The 20,003-nt window shown below is 48.9% G+C and overlaps 1 protein-coding gene across 1 annotated transcript; it reads right to left on the bottom strand.

Annotated features, from left to right (window-relative positions):
* Positions 1 to 324: 324 nt before the first annotated feature.
* Positions 325 to 19,494, bottom strand: LOC104337658 (GATA-binding factor 3). Its single transcript, XM_075412178.1, is given in 6 exon segments — positions 325 to 805; positions 7,019 to 7,144; positions 12,650 to 12,795; positions 15,696 to 16,232; positions 19,204 to 19,270; positions 19,272 to 19,494. Coding segments are annotated over 6 exon segments (1,335 nt in total). The 5' UTR covers positions 19,446 to 19,494; the 3' UTR covers positions 325 to 520.
* Positions 19,495 to 20,003: the final 509 nt, after the last annotated feature.

Here is a 20,003-nt window from a genome sequence, read left to right as displayed (position 1 = left end):
TCGGAGTCCTTCATGCCTTTTTCTTTACAGCTCTCCCGTTGCAATAAAGTCTTCCTCAAATGTACAGTATTTCTTACAATATAAGTTATATGCAATGTTCAGCGTTTTTTATTTTATTTTATTATTTTTTTCACAGCACTAGAGATCGTGTCCAATAGGGAATGCAAGTTCTGAATGGCTTATTCACAAATGGTATCCAGATTCAGTGGGTAAGAATACATAGACGCCATAGTGAGTTCCTTTAAAAAGTGGCAAACATCACTTTTTTAAAACTTTTTTTAACTTTTTTCTCTTTTTTTTTTCTTTTTTTTCCTTTTTTGTGCTTTTTGTAGTTTTTTTCTGGATTTTTTAATTTTTTTCTCTCTTACGCCTTCAGATAACATTTTTATTTTTTTAATTCTTTTTTCCCCCTCCCATTTGATTCGGGACGTCAGACCCATAACCACATGCCTGCAAAAATGCAAGTATATAAAGTAAATCTCATTTTGAGACCGTAAGCATTCAGCAGGGGAGTCTCTTGCTAACCCATGGCAGTGACCATACTGGAAGGGTGGTGAGGTCCGAAGGAGAGGCTGGATGGAGGATGCATTGGTGTCGGTGTGGTCAGCATGTGGCTGGAGTGACTGAAAGGTGAAATGTGGCTGATGGAGGACATGTGTCTGGAGAGGGCAGCAGGGTTAAAGGAGCTGCTCTTGGGAAAGTCTTCAAGGTTGTCATGGACCTTTTTGCACTTTTTGGATTTGCTAGACATTTTTCGGTTTCTGGTCTGGATTCCTTCTTTCTTCATGGTCAGGGGTCTGTTAATCTAAACAAAAATCAATTATTTTTTTTGTGCTTCCATCCCTTGTCCCCGAATCACCAAGGGATGATGACTGTCTGAGCAGTTCCAGAGATGTGCCCAAGACCAGCTTGACAGCCAGCAGCCCCCCTCCTCCCCTTGCACACCACATGTGCCACGGCAACACAACCTCTCCCCCCTCATCCCAAAATTCAGATCCCACCAGGAAATTCCAAGTTCAGTTAAAATTCCTGAAAGTAAAAAGACAGAAAATTGCTGGCAGAGCCTCACGGGAGCAAAACATACCTGAATAACTCATAGAGGCTGAAAAATTTCAGCTATCTGCACATTAGGTAATTGCACCATGTTTAGGAACTAAACCAATTATTATTAGCTTGAAATATTCCCTGCAGACACTGTCTCACCCCGAGGCTTCCTGACTGATCTAAAACCATTAGCGGCAAGACCTGCTGGGATTTCAGTGCTACGAGGGATCTCAAACTTTCACAGCGGCATTAAGGAGCTGGGCAAACTCTTCACAGAAGGAACAGGTATTTGTTTTCTTTTTCTCCTTTCAAAAGATTTTGGTCTGACCATCTTTTCAGGTTTACTTTAGCAGATTTTATTTTATTTTTAAAGGCTTCCAGGTTTTCTTGGGGGTGTCGAAACAGGTATCTGCGCTGCCCGGCAGAGCATTTTCTACTTGCATGCAGATGTATCTATAGGAAATGTAAGCATTATATTCTTCTGCATGGATAGAAGCAGCTGCAATGACCAATCGTACACCCGCCAGGGTTGCGAAATGGTAGGAAGAGGTCTGCTGGACCTCCTGTAAGAAACTCTCACTGCTGCGTAGAGAGCCAGCATCACAACATGCATTAGCACAGGTGCCGTGAAAGCCCGAGAGACCACACTTGGGAAGGGATTTATGCATCCAAGATCCACACACATCCTTAAAGATCTGGACTTGGGAGTCTATGTGGGGAGTTATAGAGGTCTTGCATTGGTTCCTCTGCAGAATTTCACCCATAGCAGAAGGTAGGAGAGCCCAGCAAATCCCACAGGGCTGAACACCACTCTCCATAATAAATGTGAGCACATGGCAGTGCTGATGGATAGTCTGCAAAAGGGAGAACAGGGGAAAAAATGGATCCCGCTATCCACCAGGAACTACTATCTCAACCCCAGGGAAGGGCAATGAAAAGAGGTTCCTCCAAGGTTGCTGGGCAGATCCTCATCCACAAGATCTTTAATCAGTGCAAATGACAAAGCACTCCCTTTTTCCAGATCACAGCAATATTTCACTTCTTGCTCATCAGTCACTGGCTGGTGCCTTTCCCCACAGCGTGGGAATCGTTCACAAATTTCTCTCCACAAGGAGGCAGGGATACAATAGCTCCCTGTTACACACAAGGATGGAGGCATGGGGAGAAGAAGGACCAGGTTCATCTGGTCCAGTTTAGGCATCCCAAAGTTCATCATCCCTCTCTGAATTAGTGACTCCAGGCCCCCCACACCAGAAGTGATGGGAAACTTTACCTCATCCTAAAAACAGGTGAATGAAAGGCTGATTCCTCTATCCCTGGATAAAGGGAACCTGAAGGAGCAGCCCTGCTTCCTAAAGGTAGGAAGGAGCAGTCTGTCTGTGTGTAGTCCGACAGCAGCTCTCAGGCAGCAACAAGCAAAAACCTCAAATGTCATGGACTTTAAATACAACATCGCCCATCTCCCTGGTGTCCTGTCCTTGCCGAGGGAACGGGGATGCACACACAAGGAAGGTCCTTTGCTCCAGTTGGGTGGCTGGGATGGGAAAGCATTGCCTGACCTGTTTTAAGTCAGCCAGAGGGGACATGTTGCCTACATTCAAAGCCAGGAGGAAGCCCCAAGTGAGCCCCACCAGGCAGCAATGTTAGAGGAGGCCTGGAAGTCTCAGTCCCTGATGAATCCAGCTCAGATCTGGGAAGGCACAGACGAGCCCCAGGCTCACCAGCTCCTAACAAGGATTTGCATCATGACACCAAGGCTCGGGGGCAGCCAGAATTGAATTCCAGGTGAAGCAGCAAAGTTGTAAGCTCAGGAGCTGGCAATGGCAAAGCAACATCAGTCTCATGCTGGGACCAGGACTGTGCTGGCTCTTGGAGCAAGCACGAGGTCCTGACCCTGTGTAGCTTGGTGTCACATCCTGCAGGATAATGACCATTTTCTCAAAGCAATACCTATCGCATTTCACTCAGTCACTAAGAACAGATTGGCCCAGGCCATGACTTGATGTGAAACTTCAGGATGGGAATACCAGTTCTGCTCAGGATGGTGACAAAGCCATGTCCAGCCCCACAACTGGGGTCAAAGATGCCATCCAAGCTGTTAGCTGGACACATCATCCCAGTGTATGTGGTCTGACCCTCCTAGCAGGTACTAGACCCAAGTGCCAAACAGATAAGTACTCAGATAAAAGTCAGGAGAAGTGAGACCAGCACAGCCACAGCAGCATGCTGGAAAATCTTTCCAGTGACTTCAAAGGCCAGGCACAGCAGAGCTGAAGCGATCCCCAAAACTTCAAAGCCATGGACCCATTTCTGTTTCTGGGGTAGAGAAACAAAAGAGCCGGAGGGAAGACGTTCTTGCATGAAAATTCATTGTGATAAAAATGACAAGCACATGCTAAATTAAAATTAAACCAGCCCAACACATGTATATGAAATTCATTAATTTCAGATGGAGCAAATTAATTATAGGCAGGAATTATGCTCTTTGTTTTATCATACGCAAAATACTGATTGCTCTGCTCTTGGGATGCATAGCCCTGCTGTAGGATGTTGTGAAACAGGGACATTTTCTGAGGACTTTTACCAAAACCAATGACAACTCACTCATTTCTCTGGGCACCTCCAGCAAGGTACACTCCTACCCATCCCTGAAGTGAGTGAAGGCTCATCCCACTTCTAAGACAGACTAAAATAACAAGGACAAGAACCTCACATTCAACAGATCAAATCCAGGGGATAGTCTTAAACATTATAGGTCAGATCTCGCTCTGACTGAAGACAATGGGATTTTGCCATTGACCTCAATAAGGTCCTGTCACTGAAGCGGATTTATCCTTCAGACATAGTCATTACAATGTTGGGTTAATCTTTCTGGCTGGCTGTATCTTAGAAAGCACTCTGGGATGCCACAGGATGAAAGGCGCTGTATCAATGTGAAATATTAGTCATTGTTAATACTGGTGTTAATGGAGCCAGCTCTTGTTGAAGTCAGTTCGAGAAATGCCAACAGCTTCATTAAATGCACCCCAAGACTGTTATGATTATTGCTTATATCCTACTGACAAATGGGTTTGCTTAAGCTGTGGGAATCAACAGTAAAACAAACTGATACAGCCCCATGAATAAAATAGTACCATGAAAAAAAATAGCCTTTTCGCTGCAATCATTCCCGGTGTGGACTTAAAAACTGGGTAAGTTTCTTCTTCAGATTGATCCATTAAAATACCACAATGATCTGTGGGTCCAAGAAAAAACTCTTAAATCCAAAGAAAAGACAAAATGTGGGGAGGGGGTAAAAAAGCAGCCAGTTCTTTGCTACAACCTAGCCTGAAACAAGGTGAAGGTCTCTTCCGAGCAGCTGAAGACCTTCCAGTGGCATTGACACAGCGTTTGTGCAGAAAAACCCAGCTGTGTAGGAGGGACATGCTAGGATAAGCCTCTCTATTTCTGACATCTCTCTTGATGGAGAACCAATGCAAAGATGCACAAAGGGAGGACCACAGCCTACATAAACGGGTCTTGCGCTTTAACAGACCAGACCAATTTCCACCAGCCAAGGGACCTTGTCCTCATGCAACCATCAGATTTCCTCCCTGCCTTGAGTCAATTAAAGGATGATGCTGGTGCCGTTCACCAGGCAGTTAGCACAGCTCCCTAGGTCCTGCCTCCCAGCAGCCAGAAAGAGAAGGCATCTCCACGACGCTACCCCCACCTTACTACTGGTCGCAAAAAGGTCACTTGTATTTGGTTTCTGAAGCTTAATGTGGCCTTCGCAGTCACAGCCTCAAAAGCCATTTGGAATGCAAAATAATGCCCCAATGCTCTGCCATCGTGGACCTTGAAAGCTGAGGGTGGCTCAAGGACTGTCTGCTGTGATGTTACCTGTTGCAGTCATAACTAAGCATCATCTTAAAAAAGTAAAAAAAAACGGATCTACCCACTCGTAGCCAGACTTTAGTATCCTTGCCTAGTTCTAGTGCTGCACACAGTATCTCAGTCCTCTAGGGGTTTTATTTAAGCAGGTCCCGTTAATGGAGTTGCTCATAAGGCAAGATACTACTTGACTTTGGTAAGTAGCTGTGCTGAGCTTTTAAGCAGCTGTCGGTGTTTTTAATGAATATGAAAATGGTTCCAATGTGCTCAAGGCCTACCCCATGTCACAGATCTCACAGCTGGATCGGAGTTTCCCTAAACAGTGGATCTAGGGGTCAATTCAGGCCAACTAGGTTCACAACGTTAGCGTGAAAAAGAAAAGGACGTGCTTTTTCAGGCCCATTTCTGCAGAACCTCGGCACCCGGGCACCATTCTAAACACCTTAGGGGGGATTTCTCCAGACAGACATCTACAATTCAGGTAGGCACATCTGAACGCATCATCCTGCCACCTTTTGTAGTCATGGGGAAAAAATACAACGTCTTCCAGGGCACAAGTCATCTCATCCAAACACAGGCATCTCCTTCAGGTCCAACCAATGGCACCTCAGAGAAGTCTTATTTTCTTCAAAAAGAAGAAATTACCCCTGGGGCACAGGGGGAGCAGCTCAGATATAGATCTCCCTATAGGTGTCCCAAGCTACGTGATTGAAGTCCTAACATTGGTGGCTACAAGGCCAAAAAGAAAACACAGCACAAGCATAGACTCCTCCAGTGAAGCTGGCTGACCTTGTTCCCTTCTTGCTATGGAAATAGCAAACAGAATATTTTCTTGTGACATTCTGAGAGCTTTCACTCTGAGCCCAACACCTTTGTTTGCAGTGATCACACTGAGAGTTTGGTGACAAGCTTTTCTTGCTACATAGGACTCAAAAAGTGCTGAGACGCCTGCCCACTAAAGGGTAAACACATTTTCCTTTTTTCCAAGAGAGATGCCTCTCACAGAACAGGTGAAAAATTAGCCTGGTTGTTTTTGGTGGATTTTTTTCTACCTAATCCAAACTTGTTTACTCATCCCAAGAAACCAAAGAGCTTGAAATAACAAATGGAAGGGACTGAGACACCGCAAGGGTTGGGTGCCCCACGAAATCCGATCCATCTTTGATGTGTTTGCGTGGGTGGACATGAGGACAAAACATAGCCCAAGATTTCTAAGCCAAATCCAAAGCAAACGACCACTAGAAAATAAAATAAGTGATATCAAAGCAGAGAAATTGAAAGTCTTTTCCCTCTTCTGACATAATAATTATTCTAATGTCACATGTGAAATGAGAGTAACAGGAGTAGCCTTAAGACTCTTATTAGCAGTATTATTCAGTAGAAGACTTTTCAGATCCCTTTAGCTCTTTCCCTGGGGCACATATCCCTGGTTCCTGCAAGCTGGCTTTGCATGGAGATATTAGATTAAATCTGCCAGCCATTTCATTTCATTTTTCCTTCCCTTCCATGACAGATGCTTTAAAATTCACTTCACAGGTTGATCAGACTCTGCAACCCACTAACTAAATCAAGTCCTTTTTGGTTTGGGAATCGCTTGCGTCAACCAGGGCAAACACAAGACCTAAGTAAATCATCTTTGAGGATGGGTGGAGGGACAGCACAAAGACAGCCACAAACCCATGAAAGATCTAAACAGTTGCTGGCACATTTTGCTTTTTTTTCCAGGGTTTGTATTTGCTGGAGCAACCAAGCTATGCGTAGAAGGGGTATCGGCTTGCAGGACAGCGTGTTGTCTTTTCCAACGCACTGAGCCCAATCAGCAGCGGATAATGTCTCTCTGTGTTGATCCACTCCTCCTTTCTTGGCTCAGGCATGAGAAAGCTCTAACATTACCCATGGACAGCCCTGTCTTTTACCTCCCCAAGTCAGTTTGGCTACGTTTAAGAGGATGCTGACTCATCGTTTCAAACCCCAATGTCCCCAAAGCGATAAAGAAGGTCTCCGCACCACCCAAGACTGGGAATCCTTAAGTCAAAGCAGAGTTTGGATCATCGAGCACGGAAACCGAGGCCCCGCTGTTGAGAGTTACAGTCACACTTACATTGTGCAGCTTGTAGTAGAGCCCGCAGGCGTTACACACGGGATCGCCGTTGGCATTTCTCCTCCACAGGGTGGTAGTGGTGGTCTGACAGTTCGCGCAGGACGTGCCCGCTCTCCTGGCTGCGGACTGCGGGAAGGAGGGGGAGAGACAGGGGAAGAGAAGGAGAGGGAAAGAAAAGCACCCATGTTAAAACAAAAAAAAAAAAAAAAAAGATCCTATCAGCAAAATTGCTGAGAAAGAACACATCAGCCCTGCAAGACTGACGCACATCGGCAGAGGCCTCCAGAAACTGGCTTGTGAGAACAAATAATAATTCTGAAAAAATTCCCCGAGGTACTTTAATCCCAAATTATATATGAACTGAATCAGGTGCCAAAGGGCATCCTAAAAGTGAGTGCTAAACCTCTGATAGAACTCATCAAAATTAGCAGCGCTGGCACAGCCCATTCCAGAGGGGAAAATATTATTTAAATGCCGACATGTCTTTCCATCTTAATTCTCTCAGACCCCCCAGGGGTCTAATTCTGCAGTCAGGGCCTGAACCAACAATTGCCGGAGTCAACGGCATGAGTCACGCCGGCTCCAGCGAGCGCCAGGTGAGACCCGCGCTGGGCTTGGTGGGCAGCTGCTCGCTGGGTCCGACCGCAAGCACAGCCCAGTCCCGTAAATTCAGCTCAGCTTCAAAGGGTACGGGCACCAGATCGGAAATAACACCGTGGCAAAGAGCAAGAATCCCAACTTTTTAATTACACCCTTTTGCAGCCTAAACCTTCATGTTTATTTAAGGATTGGTAATGAGCCTGAAAGAAGAATTTACCATTTCATAAAGGGGAAGGCACAAGAAAAAAGGTCTACATGTCAAGGTATATAAAGAAACTTTTTTGTTGGCTGTGATAATGATTTAACAAAGCCAGGTTTAGCAAAGTCACTCCTCTTTCACATGAATGAATTCACGCTCATCATTTAAAAACTGTGACTTTTGCAAACAAATTGTCCTTCCGCCACTGAAGCAGGAGAAGGAGTTTACAGACTTCTATGTGAACACATACGCATGTTTGCGTGTGTGCAAGTGCCTACAGTTCCTAAAAAAAGACCTTTAGATCCCGTTCCTATCTCCTCTTCATCAATATGACACAGTCCCAGAGCTCTGATTTCATCCCGATGCGTTGCTTTCAATGGGACTGCTCATGTGCTTAAAGTTAAAACATGTGCTTAAGCGATTTGCCAGATCATAGCAATGCTCGGCACCTTGCAGAACTGAGCCTTTAATGCTCTCTTTTGTGCTCTTACTGTTTCAAATTTACCCCTCACCCCACACAGCCACACACTGTGGCACATCCAACATTTGAAAAAAAAAAAATACCGCATCTTTGGATGCCTTACAACAAACCCAAAATGCAAACATGGACACTGGCACAGCGCTAGCGTTAATACCAACTCTTGTTAGGTCATGTTGCAATTTTAATCATAATTGAATGCGGCGTAGGAGGAGAGAGGACGGGTTGGTTTTGTTTTAGATAGAGTAGGATTTTTTTTTTAATTAGACAAAAAGGACTGTCTAAAATATAAATAATATGATGCCCATGAGCATTAGGAAGCATCACAGAGCACCTGATCTGACAGCAAGGGGCTCTCACCAGCTGCCCATGGGGACAGTTCCGTTTTGCCTGACCGTAAACCACGCGGAAACAAGCCAATCTCAAGCCCGAGGAGGCCTCTCACTGACTTCTCCACCCTTATGACAAACAGGAGCTGGGAACGGCACACAGGTCTTTGGTTGCAAAAAACCCAACACTGGCAGGAGAATCCGAAACATCCCACCACAAGCAACAGAGCCACAAACACATGTGCGCGCACAAACCTTTGTCCTGTCCTCCTCCAAACCATGCCACGGCCCCACATTTATTTCCTATCAAAATCGCCAGATTAATGCACGTTCTTCAAAGACAGCACAGACACAACAGCTTGCAGAGCCAGGCTCTCATCGAGAAGAGGGGGGTGAGCCTACAGGTCTTTGCCCCCCCGGGCTCCCACCGGCTGGCACGGGTGGCTCAGAGGCTGGTTGGAGTCTCTCGGTGGCAGCTTTGCCCTTATCAGACCCAAAAATCAAGCCTAAGGAAATTTCTAAAAACCAGTGATATTTGACTCAGCCCACACAGGGGAAACATCCCCTTTGAAGATATTTGGGGTTTCTACATGGCGCTCGCGGTAATTTCTCTTATGGCAAATGCGTTTCAAAGACACGCCTGGTCACCACCTTGTTACCTCCAAACAAACTCTGACATTAAATAAACGAATAAATCACAACATTCACCATCTTCTCTGAAACCTTTTCCATCTGCTGTGCTCCCCCTACAAAAATTCAGCGTTGTTAGCTGAATATTTTAAACTCTGTGCTCTTTCGGTCCCAGACTATGCATTTTACGCTGTACCAACTTACACCGGAGACACCGGCAGTGGGCAGGAAACAATGAATAATATCACTATTGTAAAAGCTCCCAGCAATGGCATCCACTGACGCTAATCACCAACCCAAGCCCAGCCATGTAAGTAACGGGATGACTAATAGGGTGCCCCATATCATCAGTAGGACCAGACCCTATGGCCCAGTTGCGCTTGAGCGAGGGCACAACTTCAGAAGCTCTGGCAGTGATGAGAAGGTGGAACTGAGGATGGTGCAGGAGGAACCAAGCACTGACAAAGATGCTTAACTAAGGGGCACTTTTTACATGGGGTATCCAGAAAGCTGCAAACATCAGCTTCCTAAAATAAGACTGCACGTGCCTTCTAAGAAAGTGGCTGTAATCCTTTCAAAACCAGCACTGCTGGACAAGGAAAAGGAGAGCTCTCCATCCACGTGGGCATGGGAAAGGAAGAAAAGGAAAGCAAGCAAAAAAAAGGCTTTATCTCAGCAACTGCAGTGACGGGGCTGCCACTGGCTTCGACAGGGACGGGAATGGTCTCCAAGAGGGCTGTAGACCTTTTAAGCAGAGTGGAGGCATGGTACCATCTGCCTGTTCCAGATCCTCCTGCCAACATCTCCAGATCTTCCAAAATAGACCTATCTGAGCCCCCTCGAGCAGCAAGGCTCCGTCCGTCTCCCCTAAATGAAGCCTTTACAAAGACGCCCATTTAACTTAATAAGGCTTGGGCTGGGTTCTCAGCATCTAAGGATTTATTTGCCTTCTCTCTCCAACCCATCAGAGTCCTTTCATTAGTTTCAGCATGCCTGAGATCAGAGCCTACAAAACCAGCCCAGGGTCACACAGGAAACCTGTGGCAGAGGGAGAGGAGCACGCGCTGGATCCCCACCCTGAGCTTCCATATGCACATTGTCTTCCCCAGCCTGCTCGCCTTCATGAGCCAGAGAAGACCAAGTCAAGCCACAGACACGCACGTGTCTACATCCATGCACACAAAATGCAAACGTGGGCCCAGCTTTGGTGGCTTCTGATTTATTTTTCGGAGGAGGTTAGCAAGGGAAATAAATACAAATGTAAACAGCATTAGAAAAGTTTCTCTATTTTTTTTTTCCCCAGGCAGTGGTAGGGAAAAAAATATAGAAAAAAACCCAAAATTTCCCATTTAGCAAAGGCCGTCTTCAAAGAACAGGAGCATTTTGTAACTTAAACTATAACTAAAACGCCCAAGATTGGAGTGATTATGCAAGACAAGTTCTCTCTTCTTTTCTTTCTTTCTCTTCTTTTTTTTTTTCCCCAAGAATGACTCTTTACTATGTATTTATTTATATAGTGCATTTTACATGTGCCGGGCCAAGGGTGACTCGGGACATTCTTTCGTGGTTCCATCAGACACTTTTTGAAAGCTCTCCCCCCTTTTGCAGCCGCTTTCCTATTCTGCCTCCCCCTCTGCTTGTTTGGATACACTCAAGCTCCTGTGTGTTTGGGCTGGGGAAACAGAGCTGTTGTTCAGGAGTTATCTCCAGGGCTCAGATATCCGGCAGCTTTTTCCTAGGAAGTTAGCTTTACACATAAAGACAGAATGAGGGGGGGGAAAAAAAAAAAAAAACAAGAAAGAAAAGGAGGTGTGTGTTTAAGACAGAAGGGCCGGGGGGGGGAGGAGAAGAGAACAAGAAAGCTGCTCAAAAAAATTAAAAATCCCAGCCCGCACTTCCCTCCCTAGAAAGCTTTTCCTTTTTTCTAACAAGGCTATGAAAGATGAGGGAGACCAAAATTTTCCTACGCAGAAAAAGAAAAAGCCCACATAGGAAGGTACAGAGAGGTTTCGCTCGCGGGAAGTTTGGGGTTAGAGAAGCAAACCCGCATCTTCCCCAAAACCCACAGGGCCAGATGGAGCCGATGCGGCTGCCCCTCACAGCGTAACCCCTCCTGGGGCCGTATCCTGCAAACGCTTCCGAGCGCCGGTGGGAATAACACCGGTGCGATTTTGTGGGCATCTATCAGGTCAGGAAGCCAAATCCATGCCTGAGAGTTGCCGGACCGAGGAATGGGAACATGCCTGCAGGATCCGGCCACGCCAGCCACAAGCCCCACGCAACCGGCCAGATCCATCCGTCAGCTCAGAAACTCCGTGGAGAGGCGAGAGCCGCTTTCCCTCCACATTTTGAGCAGCCCCCAGGAGCCCGTCCACTTCTTTAATCTCAACGAAACCAAACATGCCTCGATCCGAAACGTTCAATAACTTCCCAAGCAGGGAACATATTTTTTTCCCCTGCTTGATATATTTTTTCCCCTTGTGGTTTGCCTGATTATTTGCCAAATATGCTTCAACACATTTATTAGCCATGCCCACAGCTTCCAGACCTTTTTGTGGCTTCCAGGGAAACTCAAGAACAGATCGCTGGGGAAGCTGTAACATTTTGCCTGTACATAGTACAGTCATGAGGCTTGTAACATATCAAATATTTACCCGCACATTTCTTCTCCTTCCAACTTCTGTGGCCCCGGGCACACGCTCGGCTTTGCACACTCACTGGGCTTTGCCATCCTCTACCTTGTGTCCTCGCTCACATCCACTCAGAGGGAAATGACACAATCTGAGACACAGACGGCTCAGGTAAAAATGATCACACCAGGTTCAAGCCGCACCAGGACCATCAGCCAAGAGCTTTGCAGAACCAAGGTCCAACCGGTGGCCCAGTGTCACCAGCTACAGTGACCAGTACCCAGCTCGGGTCCCCCCTCCACAACACCTCCAGCCAAAGGGGGATGGAGACACGCTTGGGAAGGGGAGGACCACAGCATGCAGAGCCCAGGAGAAATCCTGTTCTCCTGAGAATCTCTTTGGTCACTAGGAAATGATCACTCTGCCCTTAGCCCCTGGAAAGAGCCACTGTCCTTGGGTCACTATCCAGGAGCGCTGTGCAGAGGCATCTGCTCCATTGCAACCTGGGAGGAAACTCAGTTCTGCTTTGCAAGATGCCCTAGATCTTGATTTTTTCAACCTGTTCTGCAGTTTGCAAGAGGACCAGACAACTGAGGCCCACAGCAGCTACAAGCATCTCTCCGAGCGTCCCCTCCTCCCAGCCCTCTGACGCAGTGGGACCAGATTTCAGAGCTGGCTGAGCTTCCCCTCTCCATCCCAGGCTGCGGACAAGAAGCAAAACTTACAGAGGAAGGAAAAGAAAGAATAAAAACGAAGGAGACTCACCAGCCTTCTCTTGGGTTTGATCAGGGGCCGGTTCTGCCCATTCATTTTGTGATACAGTCCGCAGGCGTTACACAAATAGTGCCCGGTGCCGTCTCTTCTCCACAGAGGGGTTGAGGTAGCCCCACAATTTACACACTCCCTGCCTTCTGGAAACAAGAGAGCACATAGTTCACTTAGGGAAAGTGGTGGGAAAGGGGCTGGGGTAAGCCCCCCCAAAAACAAAACCAACCCCCCCGAGAGACCCAGCCACGTCAGACCCTGCCTGTCTTCTCCAAGCTCAGGGTGTCCAGGGAAGGGTCCAAGGCCATGGGGGAGTGACAGCCCCAGCACAGGCTGGGGAGAGTCTAGTGGGGGTCTAATCCTGTCCCTTCCCCAGCACCACCCCGCAGGCAGCATCAGGCCTGTGTCCCAGCAGGAGGGAAGATGGATGGTGACAACGACAACCCCATGGTGGCCCGAGGGGCTTCCCAGAGAGGATCTCATTCCTCTCGCTGGTCCTTCCTTTGCGGGGGGGTGCCTGACAATTACCCCTCATCTCTGGACTGTGGGCTCCTGCAGCCTTCCAGACCCCATGTTGCCATACAGACCAGGCAAACCTCGGCAGGCTTTGCAGAAGCCTCCCAGTCCCCCGAGAAGGACGGATACCAAATCTATGTCCATACCTCCCTGTCTGATGTGGCCCTGGGGTCACTCCCAGCTGCAAGCGGGTTGCATGAGCCTGGGGGGGGGGGGCTCTTCCTTTGGCCTCAGGTCAAATCACAGCAAGGACTCCCAAAATAATCACAAATAAGCAACCAAAACACCTCTCCAACCCCAGCCGACACACAACCACTCCACCAATATCTGCTATCGATTAATTTGCAATGAAGCTTCCACCACCCAATTTGCGAAAACCCCTCCGGCTTCCCCACCGCATCTGCAGCCTGACAGTACATCCCTGATATCTGGGATCCCAAACAGCCCCGAGCCTGCCTGAGCCCTGATGAAGGTCTTTCCCTCCTTCTTCTTCTCATTTTTGGCAGCGCTCTATCCTCTCCCCAGCTACTGGGGGGGAATCTCCCACAGCCCAGCAGCTCCCAGCTCAGATGAGGGAACAGGGGGGGATGCGGGCATGCCTCCCAGCTACTTTCAGAGGTTTGAAGTGTTTTTTTTCCTTGGGTGCTTGGTTTCTTGGGTGGTTGTTTTGGTTTTTTTTCTCACACCTAATGACACTCCTAGCCCTCATCTGAGAGCAGAAGACCTCAGCCGGCCAGAGCAGAGCTACTCAGCAGAGAGCCGGCTCCCCACTGCCCCAGCCCGCGCTGCGTTCGAGCAAGAGGCATCCGCGCCCTAACCACAAACGGCAACCGTTTTTCCAGAGCCTTTGCACTAAACCCCTCTCTTCTCACCACTCCCCCCAAAAAAAAATTTAAAAAGGGCATTTGCAGTCGTTTCTCCCTCTTTCATCCTGCAAAAACACCCCCTCCCTCCTTTTCCTCCAGCACTAAACCCCCTTGTCTACGAGCTTCCCACCTTGCTAAAAATCAACTTTTTAAATTAAAAAGAAAAGAAAAAAAAAAAAGGTGTTGCTCCTGGGGTTGGTTTATCACGAACCGCAGATGTCTCTCTAGAAGGTAAAGTAACAGAAAGTGGCAAAAGGAAAACAAGAGGCGGGGGAGGGCGGGGAGGTGGGGGGAAGACGGTTTGAAAATAGCGCCCAGCCGGTGCCCCGGCGGGAGCTGCGCCTCGGCGGGGGTCGGGGCTGCCGGGGGAGCGCAGTATCTCCCGGTTTGCACCGGGGGGGACGAGGACAAACCGGTCCCTACCCCGACACAGCACCCGGTCCGTCCCGGGGCCAGGCGGGGAGCCGCTCCCGCTAATACCCGGGTGGTTTTGTTCCTCTCCGGTTAAACGGGGCAGCCGCTCCGGGGCTGTTGGAGTCTCTGTCCCTCTCTTTTGTTTCACTCCGTATCTCTCTCTCTCTCTCTCCTGCTTTCATGTACAAAACATACAGGTCTGGGTTTTTTTGTCACTCTAACCGCATCCGGACTCTATTAAAGTTCCTGGCGCTGGATAAACAATGCAACTGTCGCGTGCAGCAGTCTGAAAATAATTGGATTAGCTCAAACATATCAGCTAAATAGAGACAGTCCCTGCTCAGACAGACAGAGTAAATGTCACCCTGGAAAAACCCTGAAAACTGATCTCATTCATGCCAGGCAACCCTGCAGCAGCCTCCTCGGAAAAAAAAAAAAAAATAGAAAAAAAAAATAGAAAAAAAAAAGAAAAAAAAAAGAGTTTTGACTAATGGCCCTTTCCTCTGCGCACACGCACAGGACCGCGCACCCCTCAGCTCACACAAACATCCAAGCCCGCAACCGCGCAGCCCCACGTGCCCCTCCGCGGAGGGGACACCCCGAGCTCCCCCCCACCCCCCAGGAGGATGCTTTTGGGGTTTTGCTTTGGGGGAGATGAAAGACCCTGGGATGGAGCTGGATGGGGCTGGGGGCTACGTGGGCGAATTCTTCCCCACCCCCAGGGAAAACCCTCCCCGGGTCTCCGGGAATGGGAAGAGGCCCTGGGAAGAGCGAGGCGGAGGGCAGGCGGGGGAAGTTGGCAGGGATTTAGTACCATTATTAAAATACAGAGAGATAACACTAATGCTGCGGTTCCCTCGGTTTCGCTTCCTCCCCCGGAGCCCCAGCTGAGAGCACCCTGGGCGCTGGGCGCTGGGGGCTGGGGGGGGGGGGGGGGGGGGGGGGTGCTGCATCGCCCCCCGGGGCAGCGAGGCGAGGTTCGGGCTGTCGGGCCGGCGAGCCTGGGGCTGTACCCCCAGCCCGGGATGGACAAGGGGAAACTGGCTATAAAACTCCGAAGGGCAACCTGTGGGGAGGGTGAAGTCGTGCCCCCCACCCCGGGGGGGCTTCATCCCCCGGATGGTTGCGTGCATCCCTCTGCGTGAGGAGAGCGGGGAGCAGCCTCTCCCCTTTCGCCTCCCTCCCGCTTTCCCCCCCGTTTTTTCCTCTCCCGAAGAAGGGGGGGAAGGTGAAGAAGCCAAAAGCCCTACCTGTGCTTGACCGTGCTTTCGGTCGCGATTTACACCCGAACCCCGTCGGCGATCCTCCTAAGAGGCTACTGGGGGGGAAAAGTCCAGAGCCATATTCTGGGACATACGGTGGGTAGGTAGTGATGGGGTGGTGAGCGGAGGAGGTGGCTCCTCCTAAAGAGGCCATGCTGCTCCGAGAGTGAGAGGACTCCAGCTTCATGGTGTCGGCCAGGGACACCTGGTATTTGATGCATTCCTTCTCGTCCTGCCGGGTGGAGCCGGTGGAGCCGGGGGTGGAGATGGACGGATCCGGGGACACATCTTTAGGAGGGGTCGGTGGGAAGGTGAAAAGGTGCGGGCTGGAGTGACCGGCGGATAAAGTGGAAGAGGAGGCGGGTGGGTAGACGGAAAGGGGTCCCGGTGAGCTGTGATGGATGGATGTCTTGGAGAAAGGGCTGAGGTTCCAGGGGGAAGCGCTGTGGTGGCTGCTCAGAGCCTTGCTCCCGTCCAGCCAGGGCAGCGAGCCGTGCAGCAGCGGGGGGCGGCACACCTGGCTCCCTGCTCGGAGAAAGCACAGCGAAACCCCCGTTACACTCCCTTTGCCACCCCGGCAAACTCCCCCGGGGGGGTGCCGGGCTGTGTTCCCCCTTCCCGCCTTCCCAAAGGGCTCAGCATGAGGTGGGGGGGGGGGGAGCAAGCAAAATTACATCTGATGCAAACCCCTTCTCCCCTGTAAAAATTAAAATTTGATAGTCGCGATAGCCCCAGGTGGCTGCCCCGAGCCTGCTCAGGACGGGGTCTCCGGGCCGGGACCCCCCCGAGCAGGGATGCCAGCCCTGGGACACGGAATTTTGGCGAGCCCCACTTCACTCTGTCCCTCTTCCAGACAATCCCACGCGGACTTTGAAGCGAAGATCCTGCGTGAAATTGCCAAGTCCAGACTGCAGAAATCTTTTTTTTTTTTTTTAATTAGCTGGAAAAAAATTTCCCGAACGCAGCCGTGGGCTACAAATCGTGGGAATATTCTGGCCAAACGAAGAAGACCAGAAGATGCCCACAGACGTGAGAAGGACTTTTCCAATAGAGCTGCTAAACTTTGCAAAACGCCTGGCTTGTCCTTTTTTCTTCCAGAAGGCTGCACATAAATGTTAGACGGCTTTTTCGTGGCGTTATGACACACGCAGAGAGTACCAACTGTCTTAAAAGAAATTCTCCATCCCCTTCCTATGACAAGAGACCCTTCGCTTGTGTTTTAAAATACAGACCTGGACTGTGCAAAAAAAAAAAAAAAACACTCCATCAGATTTACTCAGTGAAACATTTTTTAATTTGGTTATAAATGCTTTTAAGGGATGGTACCTAATATTTTAAATTAATCGCTGCCTTTGTTAAAAAAAAATATATATATATCTATCTCCCAAGAATCAAACCTACCCCAATCCACAGCAACTTGAACGTATCTCCGTAAGCTGAAAAACACAGTTATTCACCTGGAGGAGAGCAAGTTCATGCCTGCTAATAAAGCCCTGCAAACGCATTGACATCTAGAGAGCCTTAACCTCTGTAGGTATTGTGATATGTGTGTAGAGACTGCTAAATATACAGGAGAGATGCAAACACAGATCTACAGAGCCACAGATAGCTACAGAGCTGGGGCAGTGTGGACGCGTGCGTTTGCATGGGAGCTTGTGTGCCTCTAGAAAATCTCCAAGCTAGTTTTCACCGTAGCAGACATTTGTGAACAATATTGAAAGTAACTGCTCGAAAGGAAGGGAAGGTGGGTTACGAACAGAAAGGGTCAAGATTCATTATCTTCTCCAGGAAGTAGCATAGTAAATAATATTCAAGCTAGATCAGAGAGACCGCATTTCCACTTTCTGCTGATATGTTGGAAAAAAGAAGTGAAAAGGAAAGAAAAAAGAAAGGACAAAGGCTGCTGATCCTTAGAAATAATTGTTTTAAAGGGACTAATAGCAGAACAATGCAGTTACTGAGCGGAGCCTAATGCAGGCTCGCACTCAACAAGTAGCTGAGGGCTGGGAGCAGCCCCCTGCACCCGGCTCGGCTCCATCTCCACTCGCTCATCCCAATTTCTTCTCCTTCATTTTGGGGCGATTTCCCCTGCAAACCTCGGGCTTTCAGGTTTCGCCATGACAGAGGTCACTCTCTGGCTGCACAAAGCAGCATCTGCTTTTTTCCCTCCTTTTTTTATGTTTCTCTTTTCCCTATTTTTTAACCATACAGGTTAAAGTCCTGCTATAAACACAGGATCTCTTCGATTCTTCATAAAAAGATGGCACCAAAGCACTCATCTCTCTGCGGACCTGGGCCCCATCGGCCCAGGTATTTCACCTCCTCTCTAAAAGCTGTGACCCAGGAACAAAATTCACATTCTGGATCGCTACCTTCCTGCAGGACCCACAGGAAAACACACCAGGTTTGACACCTAATTACACCAAAGGACTGGGGGTTTTTTGTTGCTTGTTTTCAGCACAGGCTGCAGTGCGGCCCTGGGTGCATGTGCAGAAACTTTCGACCCAAGCCTAACAAGCTCACCAAGAGCGAATGAAATAGCCCAAGCGTGAGGACAGCAGGGTCATTTTCACACCCCTGCTCTCCAGTTTGCTTTTCTTCTCCAGAGCAGCTTAATCGTGCAAAAACTAAACACTGTATGAAAACCCTAACTGTTAACCTAACTAAAGAGGGGGGGACACGCTGAAGTGAAAGAGAGGGGGGAAGAGGAGGAAAACAAGAGAAAGATGAAAGGGAAAGAAAGAGAAAGAAGGAGAGCAAGAGAGAGGGGAAAAGGGAGAGAGTGGAGAGAAGGGAGGGAGATAAGAGAGGAGAGAAAGAGAGCAAGAGAAAGAGAGAAAGAGTGACAGAAAGAAAGAGAGAACGAAAGAGAGTGACAGAGTGACAGAAAGAGTGACAGAAAGAAAGGAAAAGAAGAAAAAAGAGAGAGAAAGCGAGAGAAAGAGAAAGAGAGCGAGAAAGCGAGAGAAAGAGAGAGAGAAAGCGAGAGAGAGAGAGAGAGAGAGAGAGAGAAAGAGAGAAAAAGAGAGAAAAAGAGAGAAAGAGAGAGAAGAGAGAGAGAGAAAGAGAGAGAGAAAGAGAGAGAAAGAGAGAGAAAGAGAGAGAAAGAGGAGAGAAGAGAGAGAGAAAGAGAGAGAGAAGAGAGAGAAAGAGAGAGAAGGAAAGAGAAGGAAAGAGAAAAAGAGAGAGAAGGAAAGAGAAAAAGAGAGAGAAGGAAAGAGAAAAAGAGAGAGAGAAGGAAAGAGAGAGAGAGAAAGAGAGAGAGAGAGAGAAAGAGAGAAGAGAAAGAGAAAATATAAGAAAGAAAGCAAGGAAAGAAAAGAAGGATTCCTGGATTCTGACCGATTTCCAACAAGCCAGCCCCAAAATCCACCCGTGGCGCGATTTCCCTGCCGGCAAGGAGCGGAGCCGGGGTCTGCCCGACGGCAGGAGCGGAGCGGGGCCCGGGGCAGCGCGGAGCCGGCGCGGGAGCCGGGGTCTCGCCGGGGACACTCACCGTGGTGGGCCGCGGGGTATCTCTGCACGGTGGCTCTGACGGAGTTGCCGTAGTAGGGGGGGACGGGGGTTGCCTTGTCCGTCGATGTTAAAAAGTACATCCACTTCCTCGGCGAGAGGATACTGCGTGGGGTCCATGTAGGTATGGCCAAGCGTGGGGTGGTGCGAGTCCGGGTGCTGCCCATTGAGCACGGCCGGGTGGTGGTGGCTCACCCACCGCGGCTGGTCCGTGGAGACCTCCATCTTCCGCGCTCGCTGCTCCGCCGCTGCTCTTCCTCCTCCTCCTCAGCAAGGCGCGGAGGGCTTGAGATGGGAGGGGGAGACGGTGCTGGAGTTATGCGGGGAGGGGGGGGGGGAAAGTGCTCTGCGAGTTTGGGGGTGTTGCTGGTTAGGTTTGGTTTAAAGTGGAGGGGGGTGGGGGGTTATGGTAATAAACGATTGATTCCAGGAAAAAAAAAAAAAAAAAAAGAGAGGGGGAAAAAAAGGAAAAAATAATTAAAAAAAAAAAGAAAAAAAGGGAAAACAAATAAACTCAGGGGGGAAAAAAATCTCTGCAAAGTGAGATCCCCTCGGTGTCTTCCGCTGTTTTGCAGATGTTTCTCTTCTTTGATCACCTGTAACGAGAAAGAGGAAAGGGAAGGAGCAGAGAGAGAGAGAGAGAGAGGGAGAGGCAGAGAGAGGAAACGCGCTTGAGAAGTTCTGAACTTTAGCACCTGACTTTTTAGGCAGGAGTAAACCCATCCCATCGCTCGGCAGCCATCCCTGGGAAGAGCCCGCTCTGCCCTGGACCCACCTCTCCCC

Source organism: Opisthocomus hoazin, unplaced genomic scaffold (genome assembly GCF_030867145.1).
Source record: "Opisthocomus hoazin isolate bOpiHoa1 unplaced genomic scaffold, bOpiHoa1.hap1 HAP1_SCAFFOLD_284, whole genome shotgun sequence".
NCBI lineage: Eukaryota > Metazoa > Chordata > Aves > Opisthocomiformes > Opisthocomidae > Opisthocomus > Opisthocomus hoazin.
This window is presented reverse-complemented; position numbering and strand designations above follow the sequence as displayed.